The sequence below is a fragment of the Raphanus sativus genome, chromosome 4 (assembly GCF_000801105.2).
Source record: "Raphanus sativus cultivar WK10039 chromosome 4, ASM80110v3, whole genome shotgun sequence".
Lineage (NCBI taxonomy): Eukaryota > Viridiplantae > Streptophyta > Magnoliopsida > Brassicales > Brassicaceae > Raphanus > Raphanus sativus.
In genome coordinates, this window is record NC_079514.1 from 38,846,795 (window position 1) to 38,873,567 (window position 26,773).

Genomic DNA, 26,773 nt, shown 5'->3' on the forward strand with positions numbered 1-26,773 from the left:
TGATTACTTGTGTTTTGAGCTTTTGATATTGAATAAACAAGAGAAGGACTTCTTGTTATACAAGGTGTGATTCTATATAATATGTTAATTCTAATAACTAATACATTTAATAATTTAGGTTCTGCATATTTTTATTCAGCCACAAGAGCAACACTATCGTTTTCTTGCAAAACAACAATATATCCACAATCTACTTTTCTACATTTAGATATTAAGAAAGTTATATATTCCAATATATGCAAAATCTATCATTAAATATGTTCAAAAGTATGAAAGTTGTATATTTCAATATAAAGGAAGCTTTATGTTTTTGATATATATATATTTATATATATATATATATATACAGTATTCCAATTTTAAATCACAAACTTTTCAAAATGAAAAAAAAATTTCAAAAAAATTTCCTTCAAAATAAAATTTACGTATTATAAATTGATATCTTGAATTGAGATTATATTTTAATTTGTTACAATTTAGTTAGTATGATTATTTAAAATATATTTAGTATAAAAGAAAATCTCGAAAACAAATAACAAAATCTATTTATTAAACTGATTGAGAGATGTGAACAAAAAAAAGATATTAAGTGAAAATACTGTTACCATCAAATATTTCAAGCACAAAATCTTTTGAAAATTGAAAATATTTTTAATTCAAGATAAAAATCATGTGTGATAACTAAATATATATTTCAGTTTTCTTTTTTTACAATTTAGTTAGGATGCTTATTTTAAAATATGGTTAGTATAAAAAATCTCGTAAACAAATATTTAAGACTATTATGTTAAAGATTTTATGTGAAAATACTGTAACCATCTACTATTCCTTCGAATACTGTAACCTTGCTAAATATGTGTATAACTTTTAAATAATATTTACTATATATAGATATTTAGAGGTTTTTGAGGATCTATAATATTAAATGCAGGATTTAGAGATATGTTTTAGGGAACTTTATGATTCGAGACATGATTTTAGGTGTGCACCTTGTATTTAAATGTAAATTAAGAAAATTGACAAACATTTTTTTGTAACAATTATTGAGAAACATTAAATGGAGTAACATTATATACACGTTTTCTTATAAGAAAAATAAATATATAGTAGATGACAAAACTTTTTTGAATATTTGTAAAATATAATCTCAATGTTTCCATAGAACGTATGTAACATGTATTAAAATAAATTATTTGCTGAATGAAGGGCTAGTAAGGAGGATAAACATTTTATAGTGTAGATTAGATATGCTAGTGCTTACGCTATAGTATCTCTGCCTATAGATATATATCTAATAATATATAGATTAAAAGATGACGCTTAAGAAAAAAAAGTGTAAAGATTTAATCTAATAAGATATAGATTAAAAATGTGAGGCGTGAGAGAGATAAATACGAAGTTTTCGTGGGTTTGTATAGCTAGGATTTTTTGGGTTTCAACTTTCAAGTCAACAAAATCCTTGATAATTGTAATTTTGGAGATCGATGGGTCTTCTAATTGGTGGAGAAAGATAACAATGGGATTGTTTTTAAAATAGTTGATTCTTATTAGTTAACTATATAATTAGCAAAATAACTAAAAATGTTTAAAAAAGATAATGGCACTCTCTTGTAAATAATTTGAAAATTAATGGCAAAATCCTAATAGAAATTCTGCTTTAATAGTATAGACTAGAAAGAACTGAAAACATCAGAAATCTTGAGAGCTTGGCTCAAAAACCTCCATTGATGAAGATGGTTGCATCTTCAGTAGCACACCTCCATGACTGCAGGCTGCAGCACCATGTCTAGGCATATTACTTAATAATAGGCCTCATACTGTGCTTTTGGGTTTTCTTATATTTTTCTGTCCGAAGATAATAAAATTTTATGGACACTATCTTGTGTACAATAAATATATTCATCTAAAAAACCTATACTTAGTAGCTTATTATTCATATAATAAATTTCACTGATTTTTTTTCTTATATAATTTTGAGTGTTCTTTTCTTTTTGATATAACTGGATCAAATGCATAAATGATTGTTAATAGAAATCACTAATTTGTCAAATATCTACATATAAAAATAAAGAACTGAAAATTGTCAAAATTATTAAAATTCATATATTGTTTAAATACAGTATTACTATGTATATTAATGACATGTCAGACATGAAGAACTAATATTGAGCTAATGTTGAGAACTGAGAAACCAGAATTAATTACATGATAAGATGGAGTGAAAATCAAGAATTATCATCAATTTTTTTTAATCCTTTTCTATAGATAATAACCCATTTTATTTCGGATAATGGGAATATAAAATACTCTTTACTAACTTCCTCGTAATAATAATATAAAAATGCTAACTTGACGTGAAAAAAATAATACAAAAAGAAACAAACGTGGACGAAGCAATGAGCTCAATATGATAGAGGAGTAACTTAGGCCACCCATCATCAACCACTTCTCATCTGAATCATTTCCCAAAACACAATCTACAACCCTATTTCTCTATATAAACTCCCAATAATATTCGACTTTTGAAATTCCCAAAAACAGACCCTACTTAAAGTGTAAGAAAAGTTATATACACCCACACACACGAGAATCAAGAACCCGCAGGAATATAAAGACACAACATCTGTCTGCTCACCATCAAACCCTATTTTCTCCTGAGAGAGCCACAAGAAACTCATGCAATATTCTTCACCCACTAGCTAAACTCACCACCTCCATTGTTATTATTAATCTCTCTCCATTCCTCCCTCTCTCTCCATTATTCATCTCTTTTTCGCAATGAGTACCAATTCTTCTTACTATCTCACCTTCAGTGACGCTAATGACCCTCTTGTTTCACGGAGGCTGTTTCTCCTCAGAAACGTTCAAGTTCTTGAGTTTCTTCTTGCCCTTTTCGCCTTTATCGCCATACATTCCTTGCGTCAGAAGAAACACTACGGTCTTCCCGTATGGCCCTTTCTAGGGATGCTTCCTTCTCTAGCTTCCGGCCTCAGAGGAAACATATACGAGTGGCTAAGCGATATTCTCCGTCGTCAAAACGGCACTTTCCGTTTCAGAGGCCCTTGGTTAAGCAGCCTCAACAGTACCATTACTTGCGACCCAAGAAACGTTGAGCATCTCCTCAAGAACCGTTTCTCTGTCTACCCTAAAGGTTCTTACTTCCGAGACAACCTCAGAGACCTTCTAGGAGAGGGTATATTCAACGCGGATGACGAGACTTGGCAGAGGCAGAGGAAGACCGCAAGCATCGACTTTCATTCAGCTAAGTTCAGACAACTAACAACTCACTCCTTGTATGAGCTTGTGCACAAGAGGCTCTTACCAGTTCTCGAAGCTTCGGTTAAAAGCTCTTCTCCTATTGATCTACAAGACGTGTTGTTGAGGCTAACGTTTGATAACGTATGCATGATTGCTTTTGGAGTCGATCCAGGATGTCTCGGTCCAGACCAACCCGTGATACCCTTTGCTAAAGCCTTTGAGGACGCGACCGAAGCTGCAGTTTGTAGATTCGTCATGCCTACTTGCGTGTGGAAGCTCATGAAGTATCTTGATTTAGGAACAGAGAAGATGCTAAAGGAATCAATAAAAGGTGTGGATGATTTTGCTGATGAAGTTATCAGGACGAGGAAGAAAGAACTGTCTCTTGAGGGTGAATCCACAAAGAGATCTGATCTCTTGACGGTGTTTATGGGTCTGAGAGATGAGAAGGGAGGTAGCTTTTCAGACAAGTTTCTTCGTGATATCTGTGTGAACTTCATACTTGCTGGGAGAGATACTTCTTCTGTTGCTCTCAGCTGGTTCTTCTGGTTGCTAGAGAAGAATCCAGAAGTGGAAGAGAAGATCATGGTGGAGATATGTAAGATTTTGAGGCAGAGGGATGATAATGGTAAGGGAGGGAAGATAGATTATGAGCCTGTGTTCGGACCAGAAGAGATCAAGAAGATGGATTATCTACAAGCTGCTTTGTCTGAAGCTCTTAGGTTATACCCTTCAGTTCCCGTTGATCATAAAGAGGTACCAATTTCTAACTAAATCTGTTATTTTTCCTTACTAATCTCTATTAAGTGCTTACCAAGAAAGCCAATTGTTTAAAATTGCAAACATATACTTTTCGTATTTGAAAGATTAATATTTTAAAGATGTTCACACATATTAACAAAAAAATATGTAGTCTTATTTGCTTTCAAATAAAGCTTAACATTCAGGTCTTTAGGCTTTAATTTAATTTTAGTTTTGAAAAAATGAATTAATTAAAAAATTTGCTTTTGAAATAAAGCTTATCATTCATGTTTTTAGAATGTAATTTAATTTTAGTTTTGAAAAAAATGAATAGATTAAAATTTTGAAATATCAATCTCTCAGATACAAAAACAAAATTCAAAAAATCGTTTTTAAATGTGGATGGACTACGGAATTGGGAAGAAAATACTAAGTACTTGATTAGTTACTGTTAATATTTTATAGTCATTGGACCACCAAAAAGCTTAAATATGCTATTATGTTTGGTTTCTTATTGGTTAGCTAATCGGTAACAAGAAATAGTATTTATGAAAATTACTGGGAAGACAACTAATTAATATGCAGGTATCTTAAAATCATTTCTTTTATGAAGAAGTGAATTACTACCTGTTTGACTTCTTGGTTACACACAAGAATGTTATGTTCTGCTGTTTCCCCATGAAACCTAACAACCAACTCATTCATATTAAATTTCTATGATGTTAAACCTATCACCTCGCGCGTGAGGTAACTATAGAGTTGCTGAAGTTTATTTATTTGTTACAATTATTATTCAGGTACAAGAAGATGATGTATTTCCTGATGGAACAATACTGAAAAAAGGAGAAAAGGTTATATATGCTATTTACGCAATGGGTCGTATGGAAGCCATTTGGGGAGAAGACTGTCGCGAGTTTAGGCCAGAGAGGTGGCTAAGAGATGGACAGTTTATGAGTGAGTCGGCATATAAATTCACGGCCTTCAATGGCGGTCCACGCCTTTGTCTAGGCAAAGATTTTGCCTATTATCAGATGAAATCTACCGCGGCTGCTATAGTTTATCGCTACAAGATGAAGGTGGTGGAAGGTCATAAAGTGGAACCGAAGCTAGCTCTTACAATGTACATGAAACATGGCTTGATGGTCAATTTGATCAACAGGAGTTTCTCCGAGATAGATCAATACTATGCCAAGACTATTGAAGATGGTAGTAGTGTTTAATGTTTAAGATTTGTTAATTAGTTAAGATGGAGATCGTAAGAAGACTGTTTACTTATTTTTGGATCATTTGAATTTTAAAATAATGCTTATTTTTTCAATTGGTCATACGATGATGTGTTTGGTCTAAAATCCAAAAGGGTTTTTAGTGTTTGTGGAAATTAGGACGAAGGTTGTTATGGTTAGTTATATGTAGGCCATTTCATTGTTCGAATATTAGGAATACTAGTTGGTCATGGGGCTTGTAATATCATATAATAAATTTATCTTAGAATTTTATCTATTTTTCTAAGTACGAATTTTATTAGGTATAGTATCATATTATAATCAAACTTTTATAACAAACTGTTCTTCTACTAACAACAAAATCGTAAAGAAACTAAACGGTTTGGTGAAAACTATCCTAACTTTATCCTGAAAAATAAAGTGATGGATGGGTATAACTTTTACATATTAGTAGACCTAGACACATATCAGTGAACGTTCATACAAAGTCAAAATATGTATCCAAATCACTTTGAAACATAACTTCGCAACAATTTTTGCATGTATCTTTATCAACGGCTATACAAGTTTCAAATTTTAAGCATAAAAAGATTGCATAAAGGTTACATTGTTTTTCTCACAACAATTTGGAATACAATTTCAACTTATAAGGTTGTTTTCTTAAACTACACGATGAATAAAATCATCTACCAACATAACCTAACTTCTTATCGCGTGCCAGAAAAATTACAACCTAAGTTTATCTCATCCTGGAATAAAAATGCATGGGTTTAGCCTTCAGGGTCCAAGATTAAAAAAAAAAAGAAAATTAAATGTTACCGAAACGCTGATTTTATGTAAATTTGGTTGAATCACTGCTAAGCTGTCTTAGAAATTTACTACTAGTATCAAAGAAAACTCAATATGAGACATGGAGTCATAATAAAAGAAAGAAAGATAAGAAGACAGCATGAGAAACTCTGGCGATGTAGAAACGTGGACACGACCATAACTAATCTGTAATGCTATCTGATCGAACTTAATCTAAAACGTCGTCAAACTTTGGGATTTATTTTCAATTTCTTAACTTCAGTTGTAATTAGTTTTTTGGGATATAGTGTCTGAGATTATCAGGATATATATCAATCATATATTGGTAGACTAGTAACTAAACTTTAATTTTACATTCGAACTAGGTGATTTTTCCGTGCTCATGCACGGATATAAATATTTATATAGTAAATACATTATAATATTTTATTTACACTATGATAGTTTATTAATATTTTTTAATTTTTTAATTATTCTGTTATTTATATTGTAATCAATATGCATGATTTGTTTAAATAACTTTGCGTTATTTTAATTAGATTATAATTTTGGATATATAATATCTCGACTGTTTGGTTATTATTTGGATATATTATATAACATTTACTTTTTACGATTCAACTAAGATATTTTGTTATACAGATTAAAATTTTGATTAATTTTGTAATTTTTATATAGTTTGATTCTTGCCTTAAATTTATATATATATATATATATATATATTTGGTCGGATTATGTATAATTTAATATATGTTGTTTTGAAAATTAAATAGAAAAAGTAAACTAAAGTGTTGATCGGTTCAAAATTACATCTTAATTATAATAGTTGGTTAATATATTTGTAGTATAATTTGAGAATTTCATATTTATTTAGTAAAATGTTGAGAATAAATGATAATATATTACTTTTATTTATTGTTTGACTTTGTATAAAATAATTTGGATTGGTCTAGTTACTCATTTGTGGGTATATTATGTTATATATTTCCGTTAAATTCAAGTATAACTATTTCTAATCTTATTCAACCAAATCATATTCATTGTATTCATTGCATTAGTTTGGTTTTTATATTAGATGTGTATATATATTTATGAATTGACTATTTGTAAATAGCCTATACCTATGTTAATTTTATAGTACTTGGTAATTTGGAATATGATAATTATCACAAATAAAATTATAAAAACATGATGATGATAGGTATGAAATTGCATGAAAATATAATTGATACATTCGAAAAGGAATATTAGTTCTTTATATTAATATCAAGATTATTTTTCTAAAATTTCCTATTTATGAAATCAAATTATATATAAAAATTATTTTCGGTTTAAGTTTATAAATATTTTCTTTATCATACATGTTATTTGAAAAATATAAAAGGGAACATAAAAAGATTAAATTAAATTTTATTCATTAAAGATATCTTAGTTTATGCTATTTAAATTATTTTGTAATAATATGAGAAATATATTAATTTAAATAAAATGTTAATACTTTTAAAAATATATATTATATTGTGAAGATTATTTTTAAAAGGGAAGATTATATTTTTTTACTTTAAAATTAAGATTATTTTGTGAAATTTCCTTATTATGAATTACACTATATATAAAAGATATTTTTGTTTTTAAATTACTATATTTTCTTTATATATAGGTTATTTGGAGAAAAAAAATGAAACCTAAATAGAAAAAAAAAATAAAAAAAATGTTTAATAATGATAATTAGATATATTTGATTCGTTAATGGTATCATCGTAATCAATCACCGTGAGAGTTAACGTGAGCGCGACACGTAGGAAACTGACTTTTCAAATAATATTATAGAGATCAACTTATATATAATTAATAAAAACTGATATAAAACTGATAATTTTGAAAAATCATAGCTAAACAATATTTATAAAATTTGTAAATATATAAGAAATTAATTATTTTACGTTTACTTTTTTATAAAAAAATTTAAAATTGTATAAAATTTCGAAAACTTAAAGTAATAAAATTTGTATAGTTATAAAAAATATAATTAAATAATATTTCGAAATTAGCAATGTTCATATTTGAATATTTTTATTTTAATGAGGATCTTTGAGTTATTACCATATTCTAATTTTTTACCAAAAATATAAATCAACATAAATGTAATATATGAGTTATTACTACATAATTAATAAAAATGATATAATAATGATAATTTTGAAAAAGTATAGCTAAACAATATTTATAAAATTTGTAAATATATAAGAAATCAATGATTTTAGGTTTATTTTTTATAAATTTTAAAAAATTCTATAAAATTTCGAAAATTTGAAGTAATAAAATTGTATAGTTATAAAAATATAATTAAATAATATTTCGAAATTAGTAGTGTTCATATTTGAATATTTTATTTTAATGAGGATCTATGAATTATTACCATATTCTAAAAAGTTTACGAAAAATATAAATCAATATAAATGTAATATATGAGTTATTACTATATTTTAAAAAATTTACCAAAAATATAAATTTACATTAAATATAGTTGTCCATGTCATATTTTTCATATGCCATGTCATCAAATTTAGTAGACATGTCACATTTTTTTTTGCGAAACTGATTGTGAAGAGGACATGTGGCAAAATCACTTCGCAAATATAGTCTAGGGGATTATAAAACTTCTATGTTTTTGTGAAGCAAAATAATAAGTTATATTACTGCCTTACAAAGAAAATTCCTATAAGGCACGATCTTGATACTTGGAAACATGTTAAGAAAATTTATATACTTACATCGCATTATCGAAAGCGTGCGAACACAAACTGTTCTAATAAATAACTAAAACAAATCAAATGAGATTAAATCCCAACTGTTCAGAATCATCAATCCTTACATAATATTTCATTTCTCGTTCCTTCGACTCAAAACTTCAATGGGCAAACCGGAGAGGAAAGCCAGAGAGAAGACGTTCTCTTCTTCGTCGTCTTATCTTCTTGGCTGCTTCGGTATTTCCCGGAAGATACACTCACACAAACAAACGCTAGACGACGGCGCCGGCGGTCAAGAGAATAAGAAGAAGAAAACAAGGAGTCGTTGGTTTTCTCGAGCGACAGCATTCCGTGTGAAAAACAACTGCGAGATCACAACGACGACGATTTGTGAGACGAAGAAACATAACTCGACTATTGAAGATGATAAGCAAAACCTGTTTCGGGTGTTACGTCAAGTTACTGACCCGAAGAACATAACTGCGGTTGGACAACATGAAACTAAAGAGGTATTTATTCACTACTATTTATTCATCCTTTTTTATTTTCTTTCCCAAAACAAAATAATTTGTTTTATTATTATTCTATATTCCTTTTTAAATACAATAATTTGTTTTATTATTATATTCCTGATTGTAAATAAAACTTTAAGCCACAATTTAAAAAAAAAAACATTTTCTCAGTCTAAAAAAACAATTTGTCAATTTTTTTTTTAAAAGAACATTGATGTTATGTTCTGTCCCAAAGAAGCTTTTTTTTTTGTTCAACGTCCCAAAGAACCTAAAAAGTTTTCTTTTCAGCAAAGAGACACAAACCCGGAACCGTTGACTTTATCAGGATACGACATGTGTTACGAAAAGGTGTCAACTACTACAGTTGGTGTCGGGAAACTCGAACCGACTACAACCGTCGGGTCCGGATCCAAACGGGAGAAGTCTTCACGGGTCAGGAAAGCGTCGCGGGTTGACTCGGTGATTGGGATATCAATCATAATGCTAACGCTAATGATCATGTTGATGTGGGGGCGTCTGTGTGCTATTATTTGTACATGTACTTGGTGTTACTTTCTCCCTCGTCTCAAACGCACACGCACTGGTGGCGGTAAAGCTGAAGGCAAAGATGATTTGGATTTGAACTCTGCGGCTTATAAGAAAAAAATCGTTTTGGATGGGTTTTTGGTACGGCAGCAACGCCGCGTTTTGATGTGACCACCTTTTGATATCATTTATATTTTTTTGTTAATTGATTATTATTATTGATTTCCCTTAGTTGTAATCTCATTTGAATATCCATTGTGATTTACAGTAATGTCTATATGTTGTATTGTTAACAGCTTTTGAAAGTAAAACCTTTGGTTCAACTTTTACCAATCCTATGCAATAGAACAAGGACTAATCTTTTGGTTACAAGATCAGTTGATGAATACTGTTAATTACATAGCCTAATTGAGTAAAACAACATTTTCTAGCATAATATACCAACATTTTAGTTTCAGTGACCTGACTTTAAATTACTTTCTGTCCCAAAAGATCCTGAGGTAATAATGATCATCAGTGACGAAAAAGCTTTACCTCCGAACTTGAGAAACTCTATTGATGAGAGGAGATGACAATCGTCTAAAGCCTAGTAGTGTTCCCACCAAGACCTGCAACTCTCAGCTCCCCCCAACCAATCTCAGAATCTCTAATAAACCTGAACCAAGAAGACAATTCCCCCATCTTACATGAACAAGAACAAGAAGACAATTCCCCCATCATCATGTGTGTTCTTTCTAGTTCACTGTACACAAAAAAAGAAGACAGAGAGTACAAGAACAAGAGAAGTTTCTTACATCAAACTTTTGGCATTATCAGATCATGAGACCGCCTTGTATAATGCGCACAGATTTCCCCAGCACGATGATTGCCATCGCTCACGGTGATTTAACTTTGTATCAAAAGCTTGTCGTCAGACACAAATCACCTTCAAGAAGATATGTTCTCGCAACTCAAGTCTCAACACAACACACACAAGTATATAGAAAACTATCCCCCAGGGCATTTAATTCCACAACACAAACAACAGGCGACTTGAAAGCATATACCAGGAATCTAACTGTACATGGCAGCTTTGATCTGACGAAAACCCACACACAAAAATAAGCAAACTCGACCAACTACTGAATGCCCTCAAAATAGCCAACTCTTGTCAAGAACCAATGATTAAAACACAAACTGTTATGTTCTGGAGCACTATTCTACCTGGTTCTCAATCTAGTACTTGTTCCCCAACAATAATGTACTTAACAGAAAAAAGCAAGAAGTAGTTTGACAAATTAATTTAGGGAGAGGGTAGAGAGACCTCAAACTTTGAATAAATAACACTGAATCATAAATTTTAGACCGTCACTGGAGAAAGATAAGTGTTTCCACTTTTCGGATCAAAGCAAAACAAACACATACACATTTGTCAAATAACACATAGTTGAAAAACGCTACACAACTTTGAAGATATATGCACGACAAAAGCTTTCTCAAAACCAAAGATTATAAAGCTATTGAGCAAAAGCCTAAAAGATCGCACGCATGTTCACATGTCATATACCCCCCATGGCCATGACCACATAAAGACTTAAAGAGGCAATTATGCAAACCACTCTTAGACATGACACACAGCTGCATTAACATGCTTAGAAAAACAAGTTAAGAAGGCTGTTGTTTTGAACACACTGACATAAGATTAGCTGGCTGTCTCAAGCCTAGCCCCAGAAGAGAAAGATATGAAAACAAAAATTCAGTACAAAAAATAAATAAAAATATGAAGAGAACCCCGTGGTAGAGAGAGTAGTTATAGGGACGTCTACAACCATGGACCTAAAGGGACTGTACTCATTCAAACAACAATATATAGACTAAGCAGTAAGCCTCTGGTCTGAGAACTAACAAAGACCCACTACTAAAGCTTAGGAAAAGAATCATAAAAACACTATTTGACTATGAAGTATTGAACCAGTAAAAGCTTTGTGCACATTGTGATAGTTACAGGACTGAGGAACGGAACTCCTAACCAATTTAAAAAAAAACACTAATCTGTCCAGATACAATTGTCAGGAAAAAGAATACAATTTACAGAATCCTGACAAAAGTTGTTTGCCTTTTGAAGTGAAAAAGTTCTCATAGAAGAGAAAGTTGTATAACTGTTAACTGTTTGATGACAGTACTGACTTAATTTTAGAATTTAGAAACTCAAACCTAGAGGATTAATCTTGTTAATGAGGCACTAGCAGCTCCTTTTTCCATTGATATTGACAGGAGCAGACCAACGAAATTCTACCTTAACCTCAAGCTGGCCTCCAACAATTTGCGGTAGGTATGTCTGACCGAGATGGTAGCATCTGGGAAGCAGCATGACCTAAAATAGGTAATTTAAAATGGTAAGAATAAAGTATTTGAAAGTGTCGTTAGGAGTCTGTAATCAGATGCAGGTGAGATAATCTCACCTGGAGTTGTAGGCACAGCTTGCAAGTTACTGGCAGAAGAAGGCTGATAGCTCATTGCCACTGAAGGTGGCCGAAAAAAATCTGGTGAATTGCACATAAGACAATCAATAACAAGGATAACCATGACACAAACATACAAGCTGGAAAATTATATCATAGTTAACAGATGCATCTCAAAGTTCACAAGCAATCATGTAAATTAATACGGCTCAACATTAAGAGAGTATATAAGGTATCAAGTATCTACATACTGTCTGTGACTCTGGGAAAGCCTGGATGTGAATTTCTCCCCTGTACCCAAGCACCACTTTGGTTTTCTGCACTACGACCACTTGAAGACATCCGCCATGGTTCCTCATTTCTAAATCGCCGTCCATCATCACGTTGAGGTGGGAAAGAATAAGGATGAGTGTAGGAACGCTGGGATTGTGACTGAACATGGCTTGGATACGGAAAATGACTGGACGGTGCTGAAGGCAGGTTCCTAAGCATAGGTCTTTGGGATAGAGGGATGTTCAGTTGAAACCGTTGGTTCTGTGACGAAGCTTCAGGATTAAAACGTGCATCGCTGTTCCCAAATTCTAGTTGTCTGGAGGAAGTAAATGCTGAAGGCTCCCTGGAGCTACACACTCCTGCTGGAGAAAAATTAGATGATTGCTGCACGAAAAACTCAGTTTTTCCAGCCCTCTCAACATGACTTCCAGGCCCTTGGACAATTTGATCACCCTGCACATGGTGCACAGGAGTTTAACCATAAATGATAAAATAGGAAAATATACATTAGGAATTTGTCTAACATCAAACATAATAAATCAACGAACGTACAGTGAAAATGCTACCGCGATCTTGCTGCACAGATCCTGGATATGTTTGATGCGATAATGGATATGCTAGAGGAAATCCAAGTTGAAGCGGTAACTGTTGATGGCTAGCAATGGATTGTTGAATGGTTAACGATGGTGGTAAAGCTATAGATTGTGCAGGCGGTGGAGGTGGAGGTGGCGGTGAAGGTGGAGGTGAAAGGGGAGGTGGTGGTGGTGGCATCAATGGGGGCGGAGATGAAGGCGGAGGAGGTGGGGATGGAGGTGGTGGAGAAGGAGGTAGAGGAGGGGGAGATGGAGGTGATTCGTCAGGCAGGGGAGGAGAATCCTCTGGAAGAGGAGGCACCCCAGTTGACTTTTCTGCAACTGGTTCCCTAGCATCCAGTGACTGACCCTTTGTCTCATTCTCACAGAAAGCGGAAGGTGCTACATCTTTCGGCTGATCACATACATCTTCCATTTTAAGTTCACGATCTACATCCTCTAGAACTCTATGGGCTGTATCACTCAAAGTATCACGTGCTTCCAAGTCGTCTAAAGCATTGAAAGGTTCCCCAGATGATGTATTTTTCGCATCTTGTGGTATTGGAAGATTTGGAAGATCGTCATCTTCTTCATCATCTTGAAAGGTATGAGGAGAGAAAAACCCTGGCAGCTGAATAGTTGCATTGCTGCAGAAAAAATGGTAAATAAGTTCATTAACACTCGAACAACTGATCCCAAACTCATTGATAAATAAATTGACTTTGCCTGTTCTTTTGTAATCAGCAATATCTATGAGATCCAGAGAGTAAACTACTAAGAAAGACAAGCGTTTAGCATACCTGCCATACTCATCAACAAGCATCCCTTCCATTTCTCTGATAGGATCATTTACAGCACGCTCAGATCTGGAAGGACGTCGAAACCCAACAGTTGCATCATCAGCAGAAGCTCCAATATCATCTATATAGTGACGCAGAAGAGATTCAGGAAAGATTTTCCTATCAAGCCACAACTTCAAAACCTAAAAAAAAGGACGTCACTGACTCCAGCCTACGAAAAATGAAAAGATAACTTCAAAACGAGCAAATAGTAAAAGCACCTTCAGACATTTACGACGGTTATCACGAGCATCGGTCCCTGAAGGAGCCGCAGCCCCTAAAAGACGTGGCAAAGCAGCTTGCACAGTAGGAACATATGAAGCACCAGCAATACCTACACAAAATTCATAATCTCAGTAATTACTTATCTTTCTAGGTACAAATAGATTCTAATAGCAAACTTTACTAGATGTACTCTTCGAAATGCAGTCAAAAATAAATAAACAATAAAATCCAAATACTATTAGCAATTCAGTGAACTGAAGATCCGAGAACAGGTAGGCAAGAGAAAAGTTCACCTTTTTGGTTGTGCGAACACTGGGTGATAGAGTCAACAAGAAAGAACAAGTCCACTTTTCGATGCAAGTGAGGCTCACTTTCCAACTTTCTTATGAGAAGTTCCACCACCTAGGTAAGAACACAAATAAATTTCCCAGCTAAAGCAGTTTACGTAGCAAGCTAAACATCCAATAAGCCAAGCGGAGAAAAATGCAACTTAAAAGTAGCTTTCTCTGTGCAGCCTAACACTAAGTTTGTGGACAGCCTTAAGACAGAACATAAATATAAACCAACCGACCATCTTACCTCACTAGCAATCCCATACTTGGCACAATCAATTGCTAGGCGTGTTGCACGTCCGATACTTTCCTTAGTTCTCGATAAGGTCTCTATCATGCCCTCAAAAGCATCCCGAGAAACAGCAGCCTCAGTGCCACCACTAAGTGACCCTCCAACTGACTCATGCCCTGAACTACGTCTTCTCTCTTCATTATCATCAGTCTCATTTTGATTTCCTGATGAGGACTGATGCTCATGATTTGACGGAAATGAGTCTTGTTGATGTTCTTGAACTGGGACAGGCATTACGATGGCAGCTGAAGCATGCTGAACCATAATTGGGCAATGGCTCCTCATCTGAGTATCATTGATGCCTAAAAAACTAGGGTCCAATTTTCCAAAAATTGAATTTTGCGAATGTGCTAGTTTTCTTTTGGCCTGTGCAGCTGCAATTAGATCCTTCATAGATGCAGCCGAATCTGGGGTCCTCGCTCTGGTGAATGGAGCACTCTCATTTTCTCGATTTTTATCAAGCCTGCATTATAAAAACTAATTATAAGCGACAGAACAACAAAACCACACAAAAACTACGGATAGAACGTGACATACATAACAGCAGAGAAATCCTCAGAAGTGTCTCTTAAAACCCCAGCATCATTCAGACGTAACGCAGCTTTTGAAACCACTGTTGGCATATCTCCAACTGAAGCTGGTTTATGTCTCTGATTTGTAGGCTGAGATCGGGTAGAGCTTACTTTATCAGATCCTACGACTGCTTCCTTACCAGAATCACTATGAGGCTTCTTTGCCATCAAAGCACCAGAAACTTTGACAGATGGTTTGACAGGTTTATGCTGTCCAGCAACCTGCTTGTTAGGTGACACCAGCTGAGGAGACTTCATAGGAGATTGCAAGATTTGCTTTACATCCTTTGCCGGCAACTGGCTGATGGGTTTTACCATGGGTAAGATGTTTGTAGAATTCTCCACATTATCTGATAATACACGTGAAGTATCCTCACAATGTTTACGCAGAGGTACTTTCCTTAGTCCCATACTCTCTGTAGATCTAGCAGATATTTTGGCTTTGGTAGAAGTATCACGACCTACGTTAGCATTTTTAGGACCATCAGTCAATACTGGTGTTGCTTTTGGAACAACGGCTTGACTTCCATGTAATGGGGTTTTCGGATCTTCATCATCATCTTCGTCATATACACAAACAGCCCTCCTTTTTTTCAGCGACTGTGAAGCTGGAACCTTGACATTACTAACAGAAGATGCACGGTCTTTCTGTTCCAGTTGACCTTTCTCGGATTTAACACGAGACCCAGAAAAAGGAGGCGAGGTATCATGCTCCACTGTTTGTCTCCGGCGCTTTGTTGCAACTATTTTATCATATTGTAAATCACCTCCACGAGCACTTAGTCCTACAACAAGTTCACGCTTAATATCTGATACAGTGCCAGTAGAATCATTTTCACACCTGTCTTTGTCATTTTTACCTTCACACCGCGGCTTTTTAGCCGCACGTGAGCTCTCATCTACTCTTTGTGCAGGCTTCCCTGATTCACTTTCAAGCCTCCTTTTCTTGCCGGAAACCCCATCTTTAACGCCAGGTGGAATTTCTTGCTTAACTCCAGACACTTTGGACCTAGATTTCTCTGACAACAGACCTTTTGACTTTCTGAATTCTGGTTTACCACTAGTATCTCGACCATCAGGGGCATGTGAGTTATTGCTTTTGTCTCTGCGAACTGTATCTTTACCTTCTCTGTCCGAGCCACCTGCTTCCTTCTTTATTCTCTTACCGTTGGGCAGATCCTTTTGACCATTACAAAATTTCTTAGTGCAACCATCAGGTCCTTTATCAAAATCTTCTTCTTTTATTTCAGGGTCCACCTGCTCTAGTAACTCGCTACCCGAAGATGTGGCTGTGGATTCCCGAAATGGAGACGAACCCTGCTTCTTTGTTTCAACTTTTTTCTTTTCTACTTTCGGGAAGTAAGGTCCCACCTCAGAATCTAAGTTATCAGTTCCATCAGAATCAGTGACGATGTGATCTGATCCATCAACTGTCTCATCCTTTACCAAACCAGGCTCCGCAGCATCCATCGGATCCTCATTACCCAAAACATCAGACTTGTGATTTTGCAACCCCTCAAATTCTGTGCTTATTTCCTTCACAGCCTGTGCAAAGTACTTAACAGTTTTACCTTGACATCTAGCCAACAGTTTGGCCTTTGACTCACTAGTGAAGGCTTGGATATCAGGTGGTGCAACAAAAGCTCTGCAATAAAGTAACGTAACTTGCTCAACGCACAACGCAAATAAAAAAATCAACTCTAAAGACATAGTAAGCAACAAAAAAACACACACACACACACACACACAACCAAACATCAAGTAAAGGTGAAAACTTTTAATTAAGGTAAGAGAACACCTGATAACCGAGACCTAGTGCCTAATTAGCAACAATGATATACTAACTAAAGTTGATAAATGAGAAAGGTCCAAGAGAGTTGCCTTACATTTCCTGTGTACCAAAGAAGTGAACAAAGTACTTCCTGGGATCTGGAGCACGATCCCACTCTTCAGGCCGGCTGATCTGAAACTCAAAAGAAGCAAATTTATTCATTCAAAATAATTTCACGCTCACTGTTTATCAAGATGAAACCTTTATCAACAACATATGTGATTCATAACTGTAGAATCTGACAACATAATCAAAAACAGTAGAATCTGACCGATTAACTAAAGAGATAGATAGTCTACCACTCTCAGTAATACATAGAGATTCATGAAACCTTTTTATCAACAATTCAACAGTAAACAGATTAATTAAAGAGAACAGTAGAGCTCATCAACGAAATAGGAAACTATACAAAGCTAATAATGTCTATGGAGCTTTAGGCTCATCAATCAACAACCAAAGAGGCAAAACCAAAACCTTAGCAGGCCAAGCGGGGAAGCCTTTGACTTTGGCGAGGACGAGATCACCGAGAATCAGCTTCCCGTTGTCCTTGCCCTTGCTGCCCGCTCCTTTTTTACGCCCCGGAGCCATAGGAGGCGACTATTGTTGTTTCCCTCCTCTATAAAACCCTAATTTTTTCGCAATTCAATCCCGTAAAGATACACCAATAAGAAACTCTGATTCCAATTCGCTGGTTGAGTCGTCAACAGATACAGCTATGGATCAACAGAGAGAGATTGAGGCAGTCGCGAGACGATGAGGCTCAGGGCTGAGAGAGGTAATGTGAATGAGGGAGAAACTTGGGGATGAATTCTTTCCTTTTTTTTTTTACTTTTCATTTTTCTTTAGTATAGTAATGTTTTTATTATCTTAATAACTTCTTAAGCTATTATTGGTCATAGTCATACAGTACAGATCAGTATTTCATTTTTAAAATTGTAAACATTATTACTGATTTGAACAGATTTCCTTTCTACTATTGTAAACATTTATTATTGATTTGAACAAAAAAGCAAACAAAAATAATTAATAGAATTTCCATTTCTTTTTTTCTGTTGAAATTTAATATGTTTTAATCAACAAAGAAAAAAAAGATGGTTACAATACAATATGATCCAGATGATCAACTGTAAGGACTTTCCATTTATCTTTTATAATCTTAAGCGATTGGTTATAGTCTTATAGATACATAAATTTATTTCCTTTGTAAAATTGTGAACATTATTATTGATTTCTTTTCCATTGGAGAACCAAAACTAGACAAAAAAACAATTAAATACTGTATCATATCTCGAATTTTTAAAAAACCTTTTTATAATAGTTAGATTGTCCAAGTGCGTTTTCGGTCACTTGTGTAATAACACAAGAGCTGAAAGTTTTTGGAACAGGTTCCAACGAGAGGGAAGCTGCATCGTAAATCTTGTACACCTTTGAGAGATCGATCATTTACTTATGCCTTATTGTCGCAAAAGGTTGCAAGCCGTTCTGCAATTAAGCTTCCACCTAATATTGCTTTACAGCAGATTACAAAAGCTTTTTTGAATGCCTCGTGGAAGGGGGGATACTGAAAATAGTCCCTGACATATTCCACGTATTTATCGTGTAGACTAGCTATTTCTCTGACAAGCACCTTGTCGTTCACGCGACGACGGCCACTGCTAAGTGCGTCTTGACTTGTTCTATAAGGGCATCCAATTTTGCAGTAATATGAAACTTGAAGATATCAGCAAAAGCCTTCAATCTTTTGAAGACTGCCAAAAAACTTGGCGAGATATGAAACCATCTTCTTATGATTGTTCCACATATGGCAAAGCTCATGAAGCATTTCTTCCCCTTGCTTGTTCTTTACACATGGTAACACCTACACACACATATTAGAGAGAGAAGTTGTGTATTAGAAAGATTCAACTATCAAACATAAAAATGATATGACCTGTGAGATATTACAAAATGATATGAAGTTTTTAGTTCACCAAACACGCTATCATCCATCTTCATTTATGTAAACCTATGTGAGAATGAGGTAACTTCAAATCAGACCATAAAAAATCTTACATAAGTAAATTACTTTTGTCATCATTTATCTATAATAATATTTTGTACAATTATTGTAAGAATGAATTGGTTCAGTCAAACAAGGACCAAAATAACCCATTATTTTTTTTTGAAAAGAACTTTTGTAACTAAGTATAAACTTAGACTATTTTTAAGGCCGATACCTATGTAACTAAGAAAATTTAAATACTAAATTTCAGTTTACATATTTATTTATTTGATTATTTTAACTATTTTGATTTTAACTATCTATTTTATTTTGATGTATATGCCATTTGTATGTGTTGGCGTAGTTTATGACAATTTTATCAATATTTTTATGTTAATTTTTGAAAGACTTAGCATATATATCAAGTTATTTTTGTAGTTTCTTTTTTTTTAGTTTATCTTAATTGGTATTTTAAGTTAATTATAATAAATTTTCTCTTCAGATTTCTAAACATAGTAAACTATGATTTTGATTTGGCATGTTTTTCTTAGTTTTAAATTATATCTATAATATTTTAATAACATATAGCCCTTCTCATAAAAATACACAATTTTCTTTTTTCTGTTAATATTTTTATTTTTTTAAGATTACCTTTTTATATTAATTTAGGTTTTATGTTGAAATAAACAATTTTGATAACATTGACATTTATTAGAAATAAAAAATTTAACAAAATGATTTGGCATATATTGGTGACTTTTATAGTTATAACTGTTGAAATTCTTGCATATTTTTTTCCGAAAATTTACCATATATTCAATTATCTTATTTATTTTTTTTACTTTTGTTTGCTTTCCTTATTTGATATTGATTTCTGTTCTATTTTGAAATAAACAAATTTTTGGAATATTGACATTTTGCAGATATAAAACTAAAATAATGATTTGTTATATTATGATTAGTTGTATTAGATCCTATGTGTTCTTTTTTTTTTTTTGATCCTATGTGTTTTAAATCATATTATTGAATATTTTCAATAGCATATAACGTAAAATTTAAATATCTTGCATTTATAAGTTAATTATTATATTTGTAAGATATTTCATGTTAATTTCGGAAATCTATTATATATTTCAGTTAACTTATATATTATTAATTTCATTTTTAAGTTTACCATATTTAAATTGATTTACATTTTATTTTGAAATAAACAACTTTTTGGTAATATTGATATTTTTAAAAATAGCAAACTAACATGCTGATTTCTCATAATATGATTGATTGGTGGTTTTAAATCCTATGATTTGTGATATCTTTTTCACTTCTTATAGCTTCAATTAAAAGATTTTGTATTACATTTTTAAAATGTTATTTTCAATGTAAAAATTATACATTTATATATATATATATTTTTTAAAAAAATATTTTGTTTATGTTATTTATATGTAACTTAAATTATTATGGTTTAATTTGAATTTTAAAAATATATTAAACTGATTTTATTGAATTATTTTTATTGGAAACCGTATTTGTATTGGATTTATATTTTATTTTGGAAATTAATAATTGGAAATTTTGATTTTTTAAAAATTGTAAACTAAAATAATGATTTAACATATTATAATTGGTGGTTTTAAATCATATTTATAATGTCTTATAGTCTCAACATATTATAAGAAGAAATATTTTTTTGTTAATATTACTATTTTACTTTTCATTTTCTGTTTTACTATAACAAATACTATTTCAAGCAAGTTGTCAAATTTTAATATTTATTTTATTAGTTTAAGTTATATATATAATTTTAATTTCGTTTTTTAGATATGAAATATTTTAAAAATAAATCTGTTTTTCTATTTGAATACTTTAAATCTGTTTTTCTGTTTGTATGTTCAATTACTGTTTCTTAAGAGCTTTAGTTTCTGATATGCAGCTCGAATCCAAGTAAGCCACTGTCACCGTCACGGAACGTTTCAAGGAGCTTCAGAGCCCCTAGGTGCGCCTCTGATGGTATCATCTTCTCTTTCTTTTGCTCAGTTCGTGAACCATCTTCAAATTTAGTCACTTTCGATTAGGAGAAGGTCCAAACTTATCCAAAGCTTCGATCTTTAAGAAACAGTTTCCGTCAAGGGTTCGTGGTGAGAGTCTGAGAGTTAGAAAGATCACTGTCTTAGTAACATTCTCTTTCTAAAGTTTTGAGCTTTTTCGTTGTTTGCTCATGTCTGATTAATGGGAAAGTAATGTAATGTCTTTGTGTAGTTAGTTTCGACTTGGATAAGGTTCAAAGTTTGGGAAAACGGCCATTTCATACCCAACATATTGTAATATGTTCAATTCATACCCGACTTATATGGTCGTGCCAAAACATACCTGAACTTATATGATCGTGCCAAAACATACCCAATTTATAATTTTTCGGCAAAATTATACACCAGTCACCACATCAGCTGCCATGTCATCTACTTTTGTTCGTGTGGATGCAATGTCAGCTAATTTTGCTGACGAATATGTCATGTGTATAAAAAAATTTTAAAACTAAATAATTTTCTTATAAAAAAAACTTTTAGAAAATGTAAAATTTTATAATTTTTTATTATTTAGTAAAATTAACAAAAAATAATTTAATTAAATTTTAATCTTATATAAAAGATATATTCGTAAATATTTTGATCATATAAAAAATCGTTTTTATAAGAGTTATATATTTATTTCAATGATTCAAATCTAATGCTAGTGTTACAGACATGTTACCCTTGATTAATCATGGTTGTGTTAATCTAAATTTTTAAATATAAATAATATACCCATAATTAATAAAACATAAAAATGAATCATATTACGCTTTATTAATCATGAGTATGTTATTTACATTTAATCTAATTTTTTAAATGTAATAACATACCAATGATTAATAAAGCGTAAAAATAAATTATGTTATGCTTTATTAATCAAGTGTAAAAATAAATTTCTTACATTTTATTAATCATGGATATTTACATTTAAAAAATAGATTAACAAAACCATTAATCAAGAGTAACACGTCCTCGACACTAACATTGCATTTGAATCATTACAATACATAAATAACTCTTATAAAGACGATTTTTGATAGGATCGGAAATATATCTTTTATATAAGATTAAAATTTAACTAATTAATTAACTTTTGTTAATTTTACTAAATATTAAATTATAAATTTTACATTTAAAAAAATATTTTTATAACAAAATTATTTAGTTTTTTCTTTAAAATTATACATATGGCATATTCGTCAGCAAAATTAGCTGACGTTACATCCACACGAACAAAAATAGATGATATAGCAAGTGATGTGGCGACTGGTGTATGATTTTGCCAAAAAATTGTAAGTTAGGTATGTTTTGACACGATCATATAAATTCAGGTATGTTTTCGCACGGCCATATAAGTCGGGTATAAATTGAACATATTGCGATATGTTGGGTATGAAATGGCCGTTTTCCCTTCAAAGTTTCAACCTTTTTTCGTCTTTGGCTCGTGTCTGAATGGGAAGTGATGACTTTGTGTAGGCAATGTTCCAACGTTCCCTCGGACTAGAGTGTGGGACCCGTACAAGCGTGCGTTTAGGGATCAGCCATTACGCTTCAGAGGAAGAGATATGGGCCTCAAGTAACTTTTTCTTAGAGCAGTACGCTGAGCAAGTGAGCATGAGATAAGCCGAGAGTCTGTAGAAGGAGCCTTTGAGAAGCTACTCATGTCTAGTTTTATCAGGAGGAAGAAGACTATAAATCAATCTCAAAACAAGGTTGAAGAAGAAAGTTGAGGATAAATGAAAAAAAAAAAAAAAAAGTTGAGGAGTCTCCTTTGTGGCTCAAATCTCTTCTTGATTTCGTCGAGATGCCTCCGATGGAGACTCTTTCTGTTTGCGCTTATGGGTGGTTGGAGTATTAAGTAAAGCTTCTTTTGGTCCTGTCATCATGTTATTTTTCCGAATAGAACATTCCAGTTTCAGCAATACTGGTGAAGTTTATTTAAGTGTTTTTGAATAGTTCTACAGTTACTTTTTTTTGTAAAATATACTTTTCTATGAAAACCTCTTTTGTAAAATGTACTTTTCTTTAGATCATCAGAGCATAGAACATGCTTTCCGAGAGCATATATAGAACATGCCATTGGAAATATCTAAAAGAGGTTTTCATAATCAAAATATTCGAAAGAAATTGAGAAGGGAATTTCAGATGAGATATTCTGAGAGATTCATGAAAACTACTTTTTTTTGTTTACTGGTTTATTTTTCAAAAACAAAATTTAAAAATTTAACAAAGTTATTTAAAAATATTAATATTTCTTTTTTGTTTGAGAAATGATGCTCTCATAGTTGTTTCCATCAATGCATTCACACGTTAATATAACCAAACCCGTACTCATGTTCAAGAAGTATCAAACACCAAGTAATAATTTCAAGAAAATAATGAAGGATATATTAATTAATTTGAGAAAGAAAAACAAAATGAAGGATGAGTTTTCAGAGGAACCGGCGTTTCCATGGAACACGATTGTTTTTCCTCACACAGCAGCCACATGAGTAAAGCAAGACGACGAGAAGGATAAGAAGAAGATTAAAGACGAGAAGAATCCTCCATCTTTTTCTTATCCCTTTGTAAACTCCAACCTTGCACGTCTCGCACGAGTAACACAACTGGCTCTGCGTGTTACTCCACGTTTTGCAGTCTCCAGTGATCGCTGCAGTCGACGTGGCCGGAACTGTCCAAAACGTAGCATTCTTTGCCTCGAAGCCACACTCTACTGGAGGTCGACAACATCCAAACTGAATACAAGAAAAAAAAATACATATAAAATATATATACAAAGCATTAATTAACTAATTCCGGTTCAATTTTTCGATAAAAATTAACCAACCTACATAAATTAACTACAGATTATTCAAAATAACCAAAAAATCTGGTATTAATTTACAAAAATCTCCAAAAATACTCTATAATATGTAAATTACTTTTTGTTAAAAAAATGTAAATTACTTTTAAGTTATATAAATAATTAACAATACTTCAGATATTTTGGATTACTAGGTCGGATTTTGCTTCGGTTTGGATATAATTTATATATCCAGAGAGTATTAAAAACAGATTTGGATCGGAAGTTCGGATATTTGTTTCAGTTAAAAACTCTCATGCCAACTGAAAGATATGAACACATACCTTTACGTGTGTGAGGTGTTTGGCGTCAAAGTCAACGTCATGTGGACGAAACTTACAAATGGAAGAATCGGCCATGCATCGTTTAATCCCTTCCCAGTTCTTACCTTGAAGGAAATGGTCTCCGATCCAGTTTTGAAGATCACCGGTCTTGACATTCCCTATTCCCTTGTCCGAAAACGCTTTGCCGGCGGAAGCATTAGTTACAAGGAAGATGAAGATGGAGAAGATTAGGGTGAGAAGAATGGAGAGGAAGAGGAAGAAGAGGTAGAGAGTTATGATGATGTAGTTGTCGTAGAGAGCCGCGATGAGGCCTAAGGAAGAGATGAAGAAGAGGAGAGTCGCTGTCACGATGAGAGGGTTTTGAATGAAGCGTTGACATTCTGATGGGCCTGCGATGAAGAGGTATACAGAGAAACATAAGGTGGCGAGGCCGATCAATACGAGGATTGCGTTCGTTGTTATCACGGCGGCGTTGCTTAGCCGTGGCATTGTTTAATCGCCGGTTGTTTTTGGCCGAGAGAAAAGTTTTGTTTGTGGACAAAACGAATGTCTCAAACTCAAAAGTGTTATATATTAATATACATGTCCATGTGTCGTATATACGAGGAATATTGAACTTGTTTACCAAATTATTTTAGAAAATGTGAACATTAAACTTGTCATAATCCGATAACTTATTATATATATTCCAACTTATGACCATTTAGTTATTGTTAATTTATAATATTGGTAGGGAGGGTAAAATATTCACATTTCAAAAGTACCCATAGAGTCAAAGATGTGATTGTTATTCTTAACTAGTTAAAGAGGCCCTTGAACAGAGACTCAGTTTAACATGATGAATGATATATTCAAGGTCAGTTTTGAGATTTAAAACAATATAAACATTTTAAGATGAATCTTCATTAATTTCTTTTCTAAAGATAAGACATGAATAATAGTTTTTGTAAATTTATGTCAAAAAAAATATTTTAAAAGTTTAAGAGGGAATAACTGCCGTAATTAAAAGTTTAAACGGTTAATTGTGACGTGTGAATGGTTTGGTTACTAATAAAACGATCGGCACTATTAATTGGGACGTGGTTTCCACTAACTAAACATCTGAAGCTTTGGACGGTGTAGACTTAAGTTCTTTGACTTTGCCTCAATTACTTCATGACCATAACTACGCGCTTTTGTTGGAAACGGGATGATCTTGGTTTATATTTTATTAACCTTGTATGCATTTATTATATGTGTTTATATATTCATACAAATGTTATTACGTGTCTCAAATTAAAACCAAATCAGTTCATATTTGATTTGCTTATGTCATCTCCAGTTCGGTACGTGGGTAACAATTGAAACCTTTACATCCAGGAGTCTTTGGTTTGACATATCTCACAAGTTCTCCGTATTCTTGCGGCATGTTGATCCCCACCGTGTCCGCGAAGGCCAGGGTGGTTGCACCCGCTTTGGTCGCTTCTTGGAAAACCTTGCATATATAATTCTTATCGAACCTGCTAAATTTAAATCACAAATTAATATTTTATAATTATATATGATATAGTAAAAAGCCCTATATATAAAATTCATCACATAGTCATTTAAATTGTTTTTATTTAAAATAGACAGCACTGTAAACGGAATGTACACGCAGTAAGGGTTTTAAGTTGGAAATTAAAACGTTGAAAATTTAATTAAGAAATTATATTTCAATTCAAAAGTAGTTAATAATTTCTATTACTAAAAATTCATTTAATATTGCAGTGGGAAATCTAATATTTAATTTTACGCAACCAGTCTTTTCTTTATAGAAAATAGTACTAAGATTTTATGTTCTTTCGATCCTGAGAACAAAATAATGGAAATGTATAGGTTTTAATATATGAACCTGCCGCCATCTTCGCAACCAAGTTCGATGTCATTGAAGCCTAAACTTTTAGCAAACCTAATGCTACTTTTTGTTATCCAGACGACCTCTTCTCTAGTCTGTTTCAGCTTATATTTCAGGTGAATGTCACTAGTAGAAGTGAATACTGAGTATCCTCGGCCTCTTTGCTACTTCGCTGACTCCAAACCGCCTTATTTCTTTGTATCATGCAATTATAATCAGTTCATTTATTGTTTTTTTAAAATATTTTATCACATATTTTATATTTTGTCTCATTTTCCAAACTACTACATTAATTATATTACCATAATAATTTCACGTGTATAAATGAAATTTCTCTATTGGTGACAAGAATTAAAACGATTAACAAAATTATTTTATTTGTTTACTAATCAGTTAGACATGACATTCAAATATACGTTACAGATCGATTGTTACGAATATCAGATTTTTGTATTTTAAAATTAAACTATGTCCGAGTATTAAAAAATTTCGAACAGTGTTTGAATTGAATTCTTTCTGATC

General features: G+C 32.7%; 4 protein-coding genes across 7 annotated transcripts; 2 read left to right on the forward strand and 2 right to left on the reverse strand.

The window, feature by feature from the left end:
* The first annotated feature begins 2,549 nt into the window (after positions 1 to 2,549).
* LOC108809782 (cytochrome P450 86B1-like) lies at positions 2,550 to 5,455 on the forward strand. Its single transcript, XM_057007152.1, has 2 exons — positions 2,550 to 4,014; positions 4,797 to 5,455. The coding sequence occupies exons 1-2, from the start codon at positions 2,779 to 2,781 to the stop codon at positions 5,217 to 5,219; spliced, it is 1,659 nt and encodes a 552-aa protein (XP_056863132.1). The 5' UTR covers positions 2,550 to 2,778; the 3' UTR covers positions 5,220 to 5,455.
* A 3,400-nt stretch (positions 5,456 to 8,855) lies between these two features.
* LOC108811035 (uncharacterized protein At5g23160) lies at positions 8,856 to 10,143 on the forward strand. Its single transcript, XM_018583098.2, has 2 exons — positions 8,856 to 9,291; positions 9,571 to 10,143. Exons 1-2 carry the CDS (start codon positions 8,947 to 8,949, stop codon positions 9,988 to 9,990), a joined length of 765 nt encoding a protein of 254 aa, XP_018438600.2. The 5' UTR covers positions 8,856 to 8,946; the 3' UTR covers positions 9,991 to 10,143.
* Positions 10,144 to 10,185: 42 nt separating this feature from the next.
* LOC130494400 (ENHANCER OF AG-4 protein 2-like) lies at positions 10,186 to 18,029 on the reverse strand. 4 transcript variants are annotated; one of them, XR_008945079.1, is made up of 13 exons: positions 17,671 to 18,029; positions 17,252 to 17,328; positions 15,331 to 17,010; positions 14,749 to 15,256; positions 14,463 to 14,571; positions 14,166 to 14,278; positions 13,906 to 14,087; positions 13,086 to 13,752; positions 12,512 to 12,986; positions 12,261 to 12,341; positions 12,013 to 12,172; positions 10,614 to 10,708; positions 10,186 to 10,474 (listed from the first exon to the last, which is right to left on the reverse strand). XR_008945079.1 is itself a non-coding variant. In XM_057008757.1 (11 exons), exons 1-11 carry the CDS (start codon positions 17,782 to 17,784, stop codon positions 12,102 to 12,104), a joined length of 4,077 nt encoding a protein of 1,358 aa, XP_056864737.1. In that variant the 5' UTR covers positions 17,785 to 18,028; the 3' UTR covers positions 11,765 to 12,101. The 4 variants fall into 4 exon arrangements, 1 of the variants encoding a protein (XP_056864737.1); XR_008945078.1 differs by having other exon boundaries at positions 10,614 to 10,744; positions 17,671 to 18,028; XR_008945080.1 differs by lacking the exons at positions 10,186 to 10,474; positions 10,614 to 10,708 and adding an exon at positions 10,751 to 10,896.
* Positions 18,030 to 23,667: 5,638 nt separating this feature from the next.
* On the reverse strand, positions 23,668 to 24,899 carry LOC130511585 (tetraspanin-12-like). The gene is made up of 2 exons (XM_057008759.1): positions 24,376 to 24,899; positions 23,668 to 23,984 (listed from the first exon to the last, which is right to left on the reverse strand). The coding sequence occupies exons 1-2, from the start codon at positions 24,862 to 24,864 to the stop codon at positions 23,682 to 23,684; spliced, it is 792 nt and encodes a 263-aa protein (XP_056864739.1). The 5' UTR covers positions 24,865 to 24,899; the 3' UTR covers positions 23,668 to 23,681.
* Positions 24,900 to 26,773: the final 1,874 nt, after the last annotated feature.